This window comes from Lygodium microphyllum, chromosome 3 (genome assembly GCF_053477565.2).
Source record: "Lygodium microphyllum isolate KBCC chromosome 3, Lygodium_microphyllum_v1.1.10, whole genome shotgun sequence".
Taxonomy (NCBI): Eukaryota; Viridiplantae; Streptophyta; class Polypodiopsida; order Schizaeales; family Lygodiaceae; genus Lygodium; species Lygodium microphyllum.
In genome coordinates, this window is record NC_141137.1 from 88,625,600 (window position 1) to 88,642,075 (window position 16,476).

Here is a 16,476-nt window from a genome sequence, read left to right on the forward strand (position 1 = left end):
GAGGCTGAATATATTTCAGCCACTGAAGCCTCAAAAGAAGCTGTTTGGCTTGGTCGTTTGGTCAAGGATTTTGAGCTGCCCACCAAAACACTTGCACTTGGATGTGATAGCTACAATGTTGTACTCCTGGCTAAGAATGCCATGTTTCATGCACGCACCAAACATATTCATGTGCAGTATCACTTTATCGAATAGGTTCTATATGATGGTCTAGTCACATTGACTAAGATCAAAATACAAGATAGCCCTACACATATTCTCACTAAGAGTCTTGCAAAGGCTCAACATGAGCATTGCATTGGACTAGTGGGAGTTGGTTAAAGGTTTGCTAAAGACCTTTAAGTGGGAGGTTCTTGCGTGTAAAGGCCCTTCGCTACTCCTGAGTATAAATTTACTTGTGCATATGACCACACCCTTGCGGGTGTGAGTGTATCATACCCTAAGTATAAATACATTCTTTTATTTTTTTTTTGTACCACAGTGGTACACACCCAACTCAAGTCTCCACTCTCTCTACACTCTTTACTGTTGAACAAACCCCATTTTCCTTGTGCACACCACTTGGAACTCTCGCACCCCCTTCAATGAGGAGCGTGCATGTTTTGAGGATGCACAACATAGTGTGCATTGGATGGCAACAATGCAAACTGAGTTTGATTCTATCATAAAGAATCAAACATGGAATTCAGTGACCGTGCTTGTTGGGAAGAAAGCCTTTGGCACAAAGTGGGTCTATAAGCTAAAAAGCAATGCAGATGGATCCATTGACAAAGATAAGGCCAAGCTTGTGCTGGCCATAGGCTACCCACAAAAGAAAGGCATTGACTATGAGAAGACATTTGCGCCTATATCCTGCATGACTACCATTCGGTCTATGGCTGCTTAGGCTACCCACTATGGTTGGACTGTGCACCAACTTGATATAAAGACTGCATTTTTACATGGGAAACTTCAAGAAGAAGTGTATGTACAACAGTCCATTGGTTTTGCATGCAGCTAAGGGATCCCAACACTTGGTATGTAAGCTGAAAAAAGGCTTTGTATGGTTTGAAGCAACCTCCCCGAGCTTGGTATGCAAAAATTGATGCATTTTTACTCAACCAAGGGTTGATTAACAACTCAACAGAGTCTACACTTTTACATATGTAAAGAGGGGGGAACCTTGCTGGTCATATGCCTTTATGTTGATGATCTTCTGCTCACACAGACACATGCTGATCAGATTTCAGCATTCGAATAAAGTTTGCAACAAACTTTTGAAATGTCAGGGCTAGGCCCTTTGCACTATTATTTCGGCATTTAGTTCATTTATGATGCTAGAGGAATTGGATTGTCATAGTCTAGATAAACTGGTAGACTTCTTGAGAGGTTTGGCTTAGAGGATTGCAAGCCAATTGCACACCAATCGAACCTCGACTCAAGCTGTCCTTGCATGATGACACTGACTTGTTTGATATCCATAGGTATGCTTTGGCAATTGGATGTCTCATTTACTTATGCAACAAAAAGGCAAGACATTCAGTTTGCAATTTTAGCTCTGAGCAGATATATGCACCAGCCATGCATGTGATATTGGCAAGCTATTAAGCATGTTTTTGGTTACTTGCAAGATGCTAGAACTCTTGGATTGCTTTATGCCAGGGGGGACCACTACAACTACATGCTTACAGTGATTCAGATTGGGCTGGGGAATTTGATTCACATCACTCTACAAGTGGCGATTGTTTCGTTCTTGGCTCATCTTGCATCTCTTGGCTTAGCAAGAAACAATCCACTCTTGCCACATCATCATGTGAACCTGAATACAAGGCAGCTTTCACTACCACAATTGAATGTATAGCTTGGACGTTTGTTAGCTGATCTTCATGCATCTGTCACGAACCCTAGTTCTTTGTTACTAACAATCACAGTGCCATTGCAATGGCACGGAACCATTGTTTCATGCATGCACAAAACACATAGAGATTCACTATCACTTTGTTAGAGAGTGGCTACATGCAAGAGATATCATCCTTGTCTACTGTCCTACCACCAATAATGTGGCAAACATCTTCACCAAAACTCTTCCTCGTGACAAATTTGAAGGAGTCCGCAATGCTTTAAATTTGATCTCCTTTGGTGGATGATCCTTGTATATTGATCACTTTTTACTTCCAAGGGGTTTGTTGGGTTTGACTCATGCCCACGCTCACAGAGGAATGCCAGTGATCCTCAATAGGACACTACGGCACTTTTTACTCTCCTTATGAGAGAGAGGTTTTCCCCCCAGCTTTACTCTCTTTTATTTTATGTGCCTATATTACACAATTTGGACAGTTATCGTGTTTTACACCTTTCCGGTGTGAACACAATTTAGCAACTTTAAGGTTTAAGGGTTGTACTTTGTACTTTCACCTTACACTCTTTGATTATTGGATTGGGGGTCGTGTCTTCACTCTCACACACACTCTTCACTGTCAACTGTACTCTCAGACGAGCTTCAATCTCTATGCATTCTCTCACCTCTCACATTGTGATGAACATGTGTTCATGAGATTACTATTAGATGATGATCAGCCTACTTCCTCGGAAGAAGATCAGCACGATATAGCATTGGATGTGGACCATGCAAGAAGAGTTGGATTCTATTGCCACATACTTGGGATCTTGTTGGGTTGCCACCTTGCAAGAAAGCCATTGGTACCAAATGGGTTTTTAAACTCAAGTGCAAGGCTGATGGTACTATAGACAGGTATAAGGCACATGCACAAAGGAAAGGCATAGATTATGAGGAGACATTTGCTCCTACATCCCATGTGAGTACAATTAGATGTATGTGTTGTAAGATTATGTTCACTGCCCTATAGATCAGATCTACAAGACAGTTTCACTTCTGGTACATGAGGTTGATTGAGTTTGTGCACACTAATGCAACTAAGCAACAACAAGACCACATTGTGATCAGCCAAATTAGTGCTGGTGTCAACTTGTATACCAAAGCTTTATCAATAAGGTAGGCTAAAGAGAATGTCCGGTATCTTTTCCGAGGGTACGCTCTCCTGCCCGTTACGTCGCTATGCCCCCGCCCACCTTTCGTCGTGCCCCCACCTGTTCGTTGCGCCCCTATCCTCACGCTTCGTCGTATGCCAACGCCTTTGACTCCCTCCCTCGCCATCGACTCCCTCCCTCGCCACCAGCCACCAGCGCCAGCGCCAGTGCCATCGTCCCCCCCCTCGCCAGCGCCTTCGCCCCACCAGTACCATCTACTCCCTCCATCGCCAACACCATCGTCACAAGCCACTAGCGCCATCGACTCCCCCCCCCCCTCGCCATCGACAGCCACCAACGCCCATCTCTCCCCCCCCCCCCCGCCAGGGCCCATCGACAACTACCTGCGCGCGCTGCCTGCGTTTGCCCTGCCCCCCCCCCCCCCCCCTCCGCCTGCACCTACATGCCCCCCGCCCCCCGAGTGCTGCCTTGCCGGGAGGCCTAGCCCGCTATCAAGCTACAACACCGCCACCATTGAAAACAGAAACCCCCCCCCCCCCCCCCCCTTCGCCATCGACACTCCCCCCCCTTCCTCCTCCAGTTGCTCCCTCCGCCTGCAGCAACTCCCCATCCAACACCACAACAGCGTGATAGGTAGGTTCTCCCAAAAGGGACGCACAATGGAAACCTATGGTCAGACGCCGGCACACTCACCGAGTACCCCCCAGTTGAACACCTTGCGCATAGTCCTCTTTGAGGAGCAGCTCTTAGCTGTCCGAGCTAAGGAGCTGGAGCTAATGGAAACAACAATTTATGGTCAGGTAGTAGGACATTCCCCAGCCAGAGCCCAGCTTCGGGACTGGCTCCCTCCACACTAAGCATCGGCACAACGCACATCATGGAGGCAGTCCTATTGGGCCAAGGGATCTTCATAGTCCGCCTCAGTTCGGTAGACGCAGCTCACAAGCTACTCACCAGTTCACCACATGCATCCACGAAGGGGGTCATATACATGGTCCCTTGGTACAGTGGATTTACTGTGGAGGCGTTTGCACTCCACAACAGGTTTCTTCCACACCCGGTCACCCTTCTTTTCCCCGGCCTGGCAATTGAGTACTGCCAGTTGGTGCAAGACTTTGGGAGCCTCTTCGGCACTGTCCTTCCTGCGTCCTTCGCTAATGCAGTGACAGCTGCAGGGGTCCCAAAGGCACAGGTGGCACTGAAGGAGGTCAAGAATATCCCACAGTTCCTAGAGATTGAGGCAGGCGGGCATTCCTTTAGGCAACAGATCACTGTGACTCGGCAACCACGACAGTGCCAGCACTGCCACAACTTTGGGCATCAGGCAACAGTTTGTACACGTTTCGGAGGCAAGGCGGCTCCGCCCACAGATCGGCAGGTGGACGTTGACGGGTTCACACGGGTCCAGAGGCGACAAAGAGGGAGACGGCAAGGGGAGTCGCAGCCAGCCCCTCAAGCCTAGCCTCGTCAGCAGGGTGATAGCGGACGAGCGGCCCCCTCTCGGCAGAGCACTCCACAGCCCCCCCCTGTCCGCCCCACCCAACAAGACCGCTCCCCCCCACTTTCTCCACATGCGCCATAGACTACCTCGCCTAAGTTTCCACAGGCCCCTCACCCACCCCCCACATCCCATCCCCCCCTCCCTCCACTGACCTTGGCCCACAAGCCCCACTTGCCAGGGCTACCATCCCCCCCCCACACCCACCATGCATCTCTAGCCATCCCACCATATCTCGATCCTCTTCACCCCCATCACCCCCCCTACCGAGCACCCCCCCTGATCCTCACTCAGGTCAGGTGAGCACCCCCAGACCCACCCCCCCTCCTCCCAGCCCCCCCTTGCCAGGGCTACCATCCCCCCCCCACACCCGCCATGCATCTCTAGCCATCCCACCATATCTCGATCCTCTTCACCCCCATCACCCCCCCTACCGAGCACCCCCCCCTGATCCTCACCCAGGTCAGGTGAGCACCCCCAGACCCACCCCCCCTCCTCCCACAAGAGGTGATGAGCCACACACAACTACCTCCTCTGCACACGAGCAGTCCCCCCCCATCCACACAGCCACCAACTCATCCGCCCTGCCACCCGCCATACTTTCCCGAGACAGACACAGCTGCTACCACAAGAATTCTTCCGCAGTGGCCCATGGTCCTACCTGCGAGTTGCAAAGCGCGGAGAGTTTCCACTACCTCTAGAGGTGGGGATCTTCGTGGTTCGTAAGACAAGGAGGGGCAAGGTCCACCTACTAGCACCACCGAATGGACCGAACTACGCCTTCTTTTTTCAGTCATCTTACTCAGAGGAGTAGACGACTATACAGATTGAGGGGTTGAAGAGTCAGGTGGCGGATCACATCTCCCAGTGGATGGGAGATGAAGGATTAGCACTGTTCGCACAACAGTGGTCAGGTTGCATGATGGACATTAACTGGTGGGCTGGCGTCGAAGTCCCGTATTTGAGCACTATCTTTCGAGCCCCCCACAGTGGAGAGCGCCGAGGGACGTGATCGAGTGGCCCCCGGCACAGGCGCCCCACTTCTACCAGTGTACAGAGTCGCATTTTTCAGCATGGCAGATAAATGCATTGATAGTATCACCTGGAGCATCTATCACCCCTATGGTCCAGCCAAGGGCCACCATGGGGGACTAGAGCTCACCATCCAAACCGGCGGCAAAACGCACATGCATGCCTCACACTCTCTCTTCCTCATCTGGAGCATCCGAACGGAACAGATGCCTATTCGGTCAGTCACAGGTTTCCCCATGAGCCTACAACTTGCAAACTACAGTGAGGCACGTGGCTCGAGGAAGCTGATTGTCCAGCAAGAGTTGCAAACTACCCTTGCCGCACGGATAGACATCTTGCTTCTACAGGAGCACAAGCTCACCCTCGCCCAAGCTCAGCGGGTTGGGAAGGTACTTCCCGACAGCTCGCATACTTACTGGGAGCAAGCCATAGGTGCCCACGGCAGGAGTGGAGGCGTATGCACCTCTATTGGCCCGAGTCTCACTACTTCTGTACGAGACCACGAGACAATAGTGGCAGGAAGGGTTCTATGGATCAGATTGGATATTGGGGACTCGTGTATTGGAGTCCTCAATGTCTATGCCCCTACGGAGGTTAGAGCACGCAACAGGTTCTGGGTGGAGATTGTAGCTGGACTCCCAGAGGTGGACTCCTGGATTGTTGGAGGAGATTTCAACAACCTGGAGGCTTTGGAGGACCAGCAAGGCAGAGGAAGAAACTATCAGGGCATGGCTGGGGAGGAGCAAGAGGCATGGGAGGTCTTTTTGCTTGCACTCGGAGCACGAGATGCCTGGAAAGACGCTGTCTTCCACAGGAGGGAGAGGTCATTGGACTTTTCCTGGGGATACAGGCGGCTAGGTGGAGCCTTGCTGGAGCGGTTGGACAAGTTTTATGTGGGAGAGTGGGGAGGTTCTTGTGGAGGCTAGATTGAGCACTTGGCAGGCACCACATTATCTGATCACTGCCCAGTTCTCCTGGCACTTGAACCCCCAGCATCCGCCCTAGATACATGATCCTGTCGGATCCCTGACTCGATCTATAGGAGGGAGGAGGTGTCGAGACAGAAAGAGTAGATTTGGACTAGAGAGTGGGTCAGGAGGGACAAGATAGCAGAGGAGGTTGCAGAGATCCTAGCCGAGTCAAGCAGAATTTGCCAAGAGGCAGCCCTACAGGCCAGGCAGTAGTGCTGGGAGGAGAGAGCACTCCGGCGGGACCTGGCAACTACGCAGAGATTATTGCAGGAGGCACCAGGGGACCCCACCCTCCACGCACAGGAGGTGCACGCGCGTGCAGCCATTGCTGGCCTAGAGGACAGGCACTAGGAGTTCTCTTTCCGCACTTCAGCAGCCTTTTGGGCGCGGAAGGGAGACACGATGTGCAGGGAGTTCTTCCAGGTGCACCAGCCCCGCACTGCGGGAGAGCAGATACGCAGCCTTAGGGATCAGTATGGAAGGACCCATTCTAGCCCTGATGAGGTGATGGAGATTGCCACCGACTATTACACGCGCCTCTTCCAGCAGGAGACAACTTCAAGTACAGGACAGAGATGCAGACAACAGGTATGGGATCACACCCCGTCCCTCATCACAGAGGAGATAGGACACGCCCACCTAGCCCCCTTCACAGAGAAGGAACTAGAGGAGGCTTTCCATACACAAGATGGGCTTTCTTCAATACCTACTGGGAGGTGGTGAAGGATCCCCTACTAAGGGCTTTCCAGGAGATCTTCACCTCAGGATAGATGCCAGGGAGGCTCTCGGCAAGCCTTATCAGTCTTCTCCCCAAAGGGGGAGACCGGTTGGAGCTATCCCAGTGGAGACCGATCACCTTATTGTCAGTGGCCTATAAGGCTCTGGCAAAGACGATTGGTAGACAATTACCGCCATGTGCTTCCAAATATCATTCGTGACACACAGACAGGCTTTGTCCAGGATAGGAGCATCCTAGACAATGTATTTACATTCTTTGAGGCGACAAAGTGGGCTCAACACAGTGGGCAGAGACTGGCAGTACTACTCTTGGACTTCGAGAAAGCCTATGACAGGGTGGACTGGGATTTCCTAGAGGGTACCATGGTGAACTTGGGATTTCCCCACGCTTGGATCCGCGAGGTCTCCAGCCTGTACAGATCAACCACCAGCAGGGTTCTCATAGGCCTAGTGCGGAATTTCCTTTGGTCTGGGTCTGATGGCTCCAGAGACTCCAAGGCCAAGGTGGCGTCGGTGACCATCATACGACATCGATCAGAGGGAGGGCTTAGGATCATAGAAGTATGGCCCTCTTGAGCAAGCTAGTTGTCCGCGGTCTCACACCAGGCGGGCAGACCTAGAAGGTCTTACTGCAGGAGGGCCTTCAAGACTGTAAACCGAGGCTTGGCGGTGAGTGGAGGCCGTCCCTGAGATGGATCTTCACTTCAGCTCAGATCACCCCCCCCCCTCGGATCACCTTTCTTGCGGAGCCTACTCCACGTGTGGTAGGGCCTCCGTAAGGCCCTAATCCAAAGCCCCCCACGTTGCCAGGAGGAAATAGACCATCACCCGGTGATCTGGAACCTCCATGTGAAAGATAGGGAAGGGGCACAGATAGGCGAGCGCCCCCATATCCAGTGGGCTGGGTGGGAGGCCGACCCGGCTCGCTCCATCAGGACATGGCGGGAGGTGTACAGGATGGCAAACGAGGAGGTGCTACAGCGAGTATCAGGGTGCACGAGAGAAGTGGAGTTGAGGAGAAGAGAGATAGACACAGCAATACCTTCGGAGTGGCTTGCCCCCCCGATACGAGAGCCGATAGAGGCTGGGGAAGTATGGGTAACCAAGTTCTCTCTAGCAGGCATCCCTCTTCAGGTGGCACATAGAGTGGGTGGCGCCCCCGAGGGGACCTTTGCCATTCAGGAGGGGGGACGTTTGGCCCTTGATAGAGGGCACCAGGATGGGAGGATTGCCACCCTTTAATGGAGGAGGATTCAGGTGGCGGGTCTTCAGGGAAAGAGTTGGCGACTGGACCCCTATGTTTTCTGGATGGAGCTCAAGGAGTAGCGCCTTTGGATTTGGGAAGGTAGACCACTTGATGACTGGAGTGGGATCCACCAGAGTAGCTATGGCCGGCCTCTGCAGTTGCTAAAAAGCCACCCAGGTTCCTAGAGTATACTGCCAGGATTGGCAGACATATACTGATGTAGGAGGATATGGACTGGGCGCCGTCGCGTAGCAGGCACTGGGCGGAGCACAGCATCACGGAGCCCTTCCGACGGACCTTCTGGCGCCGCCTCTGGGATAGCTGGAGGCCGAGGAGAGTGTCGTATTTTTTATGGCTGGTGGCACATGGAGGTTTCGCGGTGGGAAGCTGGCTTGCCCATATGCAGGAGGGAGGGAGGTTGTAAGCGCTGCACACAGCAGCCTCTAGAAACCCCAAAGCACTGCCTTTGGTCTTGTGAGGAGGTGGAGATTGTGTGGAGAGGAGCGTGCCGTATCCTTCGACGTATAGCCCCTAGCCTTGGATGTATTTCATGGGGAGCTTTTTGTGGCAGGCAGTTAGCCAGGGCCGTCACCTTTTGTATGAGGCCAGGATGCAGGACACAATATTCATGATCGAGGCAGGGTCATGCGCAGTGGTCGGTCTGGAGGCTTTACCCATCCACCAAGTACTGGAGCCCATAGCAGACCGCTCAGAGATATGGGAGATCATAGGGAGTCTTAGTGGATGGCATATCTGGAAGGCGCGATGCCAGGTGGCTTTTAGCGGAGAGAGACTTTCAGCACTTGCGACCTTAGCAGAGCTATGGACCCCCATCATTCACTCCCTCCGCGGCCGATGGGATCAGGTGCAGGGCGAGTCCAAGGCTCGTCAGGAGCTCCGTGGTCAGTTTATGCATACCTGGGGCGGCAAGGGCCTATTCTTTGTGATACAGGCAAGCAGTCCGTTGTAATCAGTTTTTCTGAGTATTATAATCAGCCACATTTTACTTGCAAAAAAAAACAATAAGGTAGGCTTGTTACCAAAGTAGAGAGTAGTTGGATAATATTAGATTAATCAAAAGGGAGTACATTTCTTTCCCTACGCCTTTATGTGTGTATCAACTTAGTTAGAGGGTGGGCACAAATGTTGTTTGGTGACCTGTGACAGTGATAGGAGATAGTACCCACACCCCAACTACTTGGTTGAGAGAGGGATGGAAACATTGCACCTACCAAAGAAGGCCCTTACAGAGATTACTGTAAGACATAGGAAACTAGGTTCGGAGAGAGGGATTTCTTGATAGACTTTGCAATTTAGCCTTGTTTCGCAGCACATGAGGCTTAAGAGGAGAATAAAAATAAGTAAGATTGCAGCAAAGGCAACAGGTCAACATTGTAACAAATAGGAAATCTCTGCACCTATCTCATCAGATTTTTGAAGATTGAATCACAGCTTTAGAGACCTAGGAAGATCTCTCTTTTCTTATGACCTAGGAAGAATACACAACTTTGGAGCTGTTTTGCTACAATTTAGAGAACCTACACTTAAAGTAAAACAAAAGGGGAGGTCTCTTACAAGGCTTAAATAAATAAGCAACCACAAGGTCTGCAGTGCCAGACCATATGTGGCTGAAAATGAAAGAAGCTGCAAGAATCCTTATAACCAAGAAAAGCATCCCTCTTCATAGTCCCCAAGCTGTTGTATCCTCTCCCATCTCCCACCAGTGTACAGATAATCTCTCTGTCCAGATCCTAGAGAGAATCTTTGCACTGGATACACCCAATAAATCTATAGCATGGCTGCATGTAGCAGTCCATATATACCAAACGATAATGCATGCTATAAGCTCTCATCTATGACCATGTACCTGATTCCACACTATTTGTGAAAAATCTTGTAGGGCAATCATGCTCACAAGCTTCCCAGAGACAAGGTAAGAAAGCATCAATTTAGGAGAATAACTTTAATTTCAACCAGCTTAAGCTGCCAGCAGGAGGGGAGAGAATGTGACTAATGTGGAGAGAGAAATGCCTATTGTAGCACAAGAAAAACAGATGAACCAGGTTCTATCAGCCATGCTTTAGCGGCTGGTACATGAGAGAAAGGGCAAAAAAAGAAGAAAGGGAAGAAAGTCAAATCTGAGACATCATTTGACTTAGAGCCTGACAAAAGAGCTAAATACAAAGATAGTCAAATCTGAGGCATGATTTGAATTGGATCCTGACAAAGAGGCTAAATCCAAGGAGTTTCCCAAGTGCCCTCACTGTGGGAAGCCAACACATCCAGAGGAGAAGTGATGTAAGAAGTACACTCACTGATGCAAAGGGTGGAGCGAGGGAATCTGCATCTGCTTCCTCCCCTGTTATGACGGACTGTCTTTTCTTCACATCTATGAGGTCAACAATCCTTCTGCTTCCAAGAAGCCTTGGTTGGTGAAAGGAGTTTAGCCACACTTATAATCATATGACATCTCTGCACAATGGGCTCCAAGACCTTTGTCATAAAGGTCATGGAGAGGGCACCATCTCCGTAGATGACATCCCATCCATGCCTATCTGTGGTCTCGGACACCATGGCATTCTTCCCTGACCACCATGATTCCAGCTCCATTGTAGAAATCATTGATGTCATAGATTTGGGCTTCCATCTCCTATCGGTATTTTCCCTGTACTCATCTTGGGATCTTTATTGTCTTCACTGAGCAGGTGGTTAGGTTGAAGATGTTACCTAAGGTGCACCCTCTTTACAGGTCATTAGGAGCATGGACTCTTACAAGCTGCCTTGCCTTGCTCGTCTCCCTCCTTCAACGTGCTCTCCTCAGCAATGCCCACAGTCGTCTGCCTTACAGGCTAACATCCATCCCTTCCTCTCCACAAGTTTCCCCCTATCTCCTCTAGTGTTTCCCTCAGACCCTCTATCCTTTTAAGAGGAGTTCAACATTGGTGATGAGGTTGTGGCCTCCTCCGTGGGCAAATAGCTCCTGACATAGGTAAGCAAATTGAGCCTCTACCTATAGCCAGCATTGGGTTGAGCAAAGCATCATAGAGCCTTCAAACAACATTCTAGGAGTGCGTTTGGACAGTTTTAAATGGAGAAGGGTCTGTTTCTTTCTTTGGCTTGTTGCTCATACTGGACTTGCAATGGGCAGCCAGTTAGCAAAGATGCAACAAGAAAGAACATGTCAGCATTGCCCACAATAGTGCTTGAAGATCCCACATGCACTGCCTTTAGTCTTTTGCAAAGGCCCTTGTCAGTAATCTATGAGGCAGAGATGTGGGACAAACTTTATCACAAGGCTGGATCATGTGCCATTGTAGGTGCTTATAGGCCTTGCCAACCATCAGGTACTAGAGCCTTCAGCATTGAGATCAAAGGTTTGGGAGCTTATCAGGGGTCTTATGGGATGGCATATCTACAAGGCATGTCATGAGCTAGTCCAGCAGAGAGAGCTATACAGCCTATGCAATTCTATCGCATCTTTGGCCCTCCATCATCCACTCCATTGTGGGGGCTGTGAGCAGGGCTGTCATTCATAGGAGCCACAGTAGACTACCTTCATACACTTGGGGCCGCCACAGATCATTCTTCATGTTGTGGGATGGCCACCCCTGATAGTGCTGCACCCTCCTCCTTGGCTTTTCCATCCTACAACCCATAGATGCCTTGAGAGGTGTTGTGGTCATGTTTTGAGGTAATTCTTTAGCTCCAGCTACAATGTTGATCCGTGCCCCTTTGTACTCTATTGTCATTGAAAGCTGTTCCAGAGAGTTGATTTGAGATTTTGCATCTCACCTTGTAATCTTGTACCTTTTCATGATTAATACAATTACCTATTACGGAAAAAAAACAATGACTTTGCACCTCACCTTATCCTTCCAAAGAAGGTTATTTTCAGTGACTTCTCAAAGCAAGCTACTTTAAATTCAGTATGTTTGTACACAACATGGCAATGGGAATTTCTCGCAAAGAGTAGTGCCTTTTTGAAATTTTCATGTCCACAAAGCATTTCATAATATTAAGATGAAACAATTAGTACAGGTTACCAATATGGAAATGTGAAGTATTGGAAAAATCAGTGGACCTTAAGATAGGAAGCATATCAAAAATCTTATAATGCAATGCATTGGATAAAAGAAATCTTTCCACACTGTCTCTGCAAGGTTGACCCTTCACAGAAATTTTTCCATTGTTTCCAAGAGGGTGACCCTTGACTGCCAGCAGCTCATAAAACTGAGATCATTTTTGCAAACCCAAAAAGATGTAAGGAATAAACAGAAGGATATTTGAGCTAGCTGAAACCACAAAACTAGCAATAGCACACAAAGTTCACATAAGCAACAGCACAGGCCATGACATATTAGTAATATTATTCCTCTCTTTCATGCAGTAGTAGTTTAAATCAAAATTTCATATTAGCTCTCAACTAGTCCACAACACTACTATTCTCAGAAGCCCATATGAAAGTTTCAAGTAGAATTTCCAGACTTTTTTGTGCCAGATTCAAGCAGCTTGGAATGTCTTACACAGAGTTACTGATTGATTTACCTCCCCTGAAAGACCAGAAACACATGACTCTAGTCCCAGTTAAACCATTAGTAGTCATTTTCTACATAGCAAAGCTCTTTCTAAGTCCATCTAAAAAACTGCAAATATAAGAAATAAGATTCAATCCCTTCAATTGCCTATGATTTGCAGCATTGCAAATGCCCACTTCAGTCACAAGAGCAAGACTAACTGTAACTTATGCTCACTTACGCAGAAGGAAGGTATTAGAGGTAGAGATGCCCTGTCTTGCATGATTGCAGACTTCAAAGACCTCCAGATTAGAAAACGCATACGAAACATATCTAAACGTTAAGCTGGCATTCTAGTCTTAAAAGTTTCACAGAGGAAATAAAAACATAATACGAGTAATTCACACTTTTCAAAGTGCTTTCAAGCTGCTAGCATAGAAATAACCTTCACAAGAAGCTGTGAAGATGATCGCTGAAGCCGCTGACTGAAATGGCAGTATTTGTCAGTACCATCCAAAGGACAAACACCATCATGAGAACACTGTTCCATAGAAACACATGAGCTTGTGATGGCAAATTGAGTTAACTGCTTTCAGCTATGGCATGCAACATCTTCCTCCCTCCCTCTCTCTCTTTTCTTTTTTTCTGTAATAGGTAATTGTATTAATCATGAAAAAAGTACAAGATTACAAGACTACGAGATGGCTTTTTTTTTCGTGAAGATCTCTCGCGTGCGCGCGTGTGTATAGGCAGTTGAATGGCCAGATTGAAAAACTTGCATTGAAAATTAAGGCCCAACATGAAGAAATCAAATTACTCAAACAGTAGTTGGCTGAAATATAGCTCAATCCCAGGTTGGAACAGGGAGAAATCCAGCCAAACATGGTTGAGGAGATCACTCGCATTAACGAGGGAGTACAGCAGCTCCGAAAAGAAGGAAGAGGAGACAACAAGGGGAAGCTGTTTCTTGGGTAGAGATGCTGAAAATTTTTAACAAGTAGAGGAAACCGACCAATGGATTGAAGTGGTAAAGAAAGGAAAACCTCCAACAGCCATAATCAATGGCACAGTAGAGGAGGAACAAAACCAAAAAGTGAGAGCACTTCATGTTAGGGTGGTGGGGCTGAAAATGCATGAGAAAGTGAAAAAAAGCACCAAGGAGTTAACTCTTATACAAATTGATAAACATCAAGAAAGTCATGCATACCTCTACTTGGAGAGTGGGTAAGAAGGGCACTAAAGGGGAGATCTTGAAAGAACGCACTCTCATTCTCCACTTCCCTACCAATAAGGCTAGGGGAGACTCCTAAGCTCAATGCTGAACATTGAAAGGTATCAACGTATTTCTGGCCAATGATCTCACACAGATCCAGCTAGCCCACATGACGAAGTACATGCCAAGAATCAAGGCAGCTAGGGAGGAGGGCAAGCTAGCCTTCTACAGAGGAGGACAGATGGGAGTCAGTATACAAGAAGGAGACTCACAGACCACAATATCTGGGGGTCAGGAGGAGTGGCAGTGTTATTTTAAATTTAGAGAGGAGCTCCAACAGATGATCCAAGCAGTATGAAGAGATGAGCAAGCTAGATATATGTGGGTGAGAGTGTGGGGTGAGGAGCAAACTCAGTACATTGCTATATGCTATTTTCCCCCTATGGCATCCCACTACACTCCACCCAAGGGGCCATGCCAGTAGATTACATACTTGCTCTGCCGATGCTTATACCCTCTATTCAAGACCTCTCAGTCTCACCATATCTCCTCCTAGTGGCAATACATCAAGCCTATGTTTCACTATGGATATCCAATTTACTGATGTGCAAACCTAGCATACAAACCTTTGACACACAAGGTACTTCTCCAAAGAAAGAACATTCACAAGGTGAAGATCATCAAACTATTACGGATGCAGACGTCAATATTCCACTATAGCAACTCGCTCAGCAGTTCAATGAGGCTGTACACATAGTAGCAAGGGAAGCTTTTCAACTCTCACAACCTACACAAAGCGCCTTCACTAGGGTCATACCTCGGAACAACTGGCATGATGACAAGTGCCATGAGTCTAGAGCTCATTTACAAAGAGAGGTAGCATTGGGATCCACCACCCATAGGCCGGCACAATTACTCATGAAACATCTCGTACGGCAAAAGAAGAGAGCATTCCTAGCCTAGCTGAAGAGAGACCTACACCAACTCTTCTCAAGTTAGGATTCTAGAGAGGCCTCCAGACTTTTCAAAGAGTATTGTCCAACCACACCCATTACACCCCCCGATACATGGGAGCAATATGCAGCTAGTCTCTACATGGTAGTAGGTCAACCTCCTCTCCCCAATCCACCACACCCCTACCCAAGGACCAACCACCTTCCTTACAAAGAGTAGGGTCCATGATACTATTAATAGACTCAGTTGAGTCAAGGAACAAGATCACAATGGATTAGTAACCAACCACCTGATTCATGCTAGGAATTTAGTGGCAAGGTTCCTAGCTTAGACGTTTAACAAAGCCATGTGCAAAGACCTCCTAGAAAGCTAGAGCACAAACAATATTGTCCCTATCCTTATGTCAAGGGACCCCACTCTAGCCAGTAACTATCAAACTATTTATCATTAGACATACACTAGCTAAATTATATGCATCCATTTGTGAGCAAGAGTTGAGCAGTTAGGCCAAGATGTGGGGCCTAAGAGCACAAGGAAAGGCTGATTCAAAGCAATAGGAAGTTTAACATGAAAACCTTCTCAAAACTTCCTAAGCTTTTCAGAGCTGCTGATTCTTTTGAAATGTTGTACCTTTGAAAGTAACTCCCAAAACCTCTTTGCATAGTCATCAAGTTATTCATTTTTCCTTTGCCAAAGCTGCTCCCATCCATTTTTATGTTTCTTTTGAAATGAACAGTAAGGCGTTAGCCTTATATCATGCGAAAAGGACCACCAGAATCTTAGAGCAACACGATCATATTTCAACCCCATCCACCAAGTAGCTAGGTCCAGTCACATATAGAGTTGCAAGCTTAATCTTTTTTTTTTTCTTTATACATATCACAACCATATAAGATTTGAGAAACAGATAGGCTCTTTTCCTTGAATTCTTCCGGGACTTGTCATGAGGTGTAAACACTGTCCTGACACTTGTCTCTTCTCTTCCTTTTTTGGGATGAGAACTATCAAGAATGGAAACAACCAAATTTAGTGAGCACTGCAAGAAAATAAACCTTATCACTTCTAGAATGTCATCCCTATTTTTTAGAACTTGCATTTTTAGACCAATCCAAGACTCCTAAAATTTATGGCCGTCTTCCCCCCCAAAAAAATCTAGGTGTCATGAGAAATTTCTTTATAGGTACATTATAAAAACATTGCTGAAAAATCTTCACATAAGTTTTTTGTGTAAAGATATATGTATTTAAAGATGTCAACCTACACATACACATTGGACAAGCATTTCATGATCATGCCATCTTACTAATTTTAACTGAATGTTC

General features: G+C 47.8%; 1 protein-coding gene across 3 annotated transcripts in view; it reads right to left on the reverse strand.

Moving 5' to 3' along the window:
• LOC148038603 (copper ion binding / methyltransferase) overlaps positions 1 to 16,476 on the reverse strand; it is a 248,227-nt gene that overhangs the window by 55,504 nt on the left and 176,247 nt on the right. For 2 of the 3 annotated variants that reach the window (XM_087673788.1, XM_087673795.1), the window contains exon 9: positions 13,433 to 13,528. The exons of the other annotated variant lie outside the window; for it this stretch is intronic. In XM_087673788.1, coding sequence (XP_087529914.1) covers positions 13,433 to 13,528 — 96 coding nt within the window. The remainder of the gene's footprint in view (positions 1 to 13,432; positions 13,529 to 16,476) is intronic. 3 annotated transcript variants of the gene reach the window in all.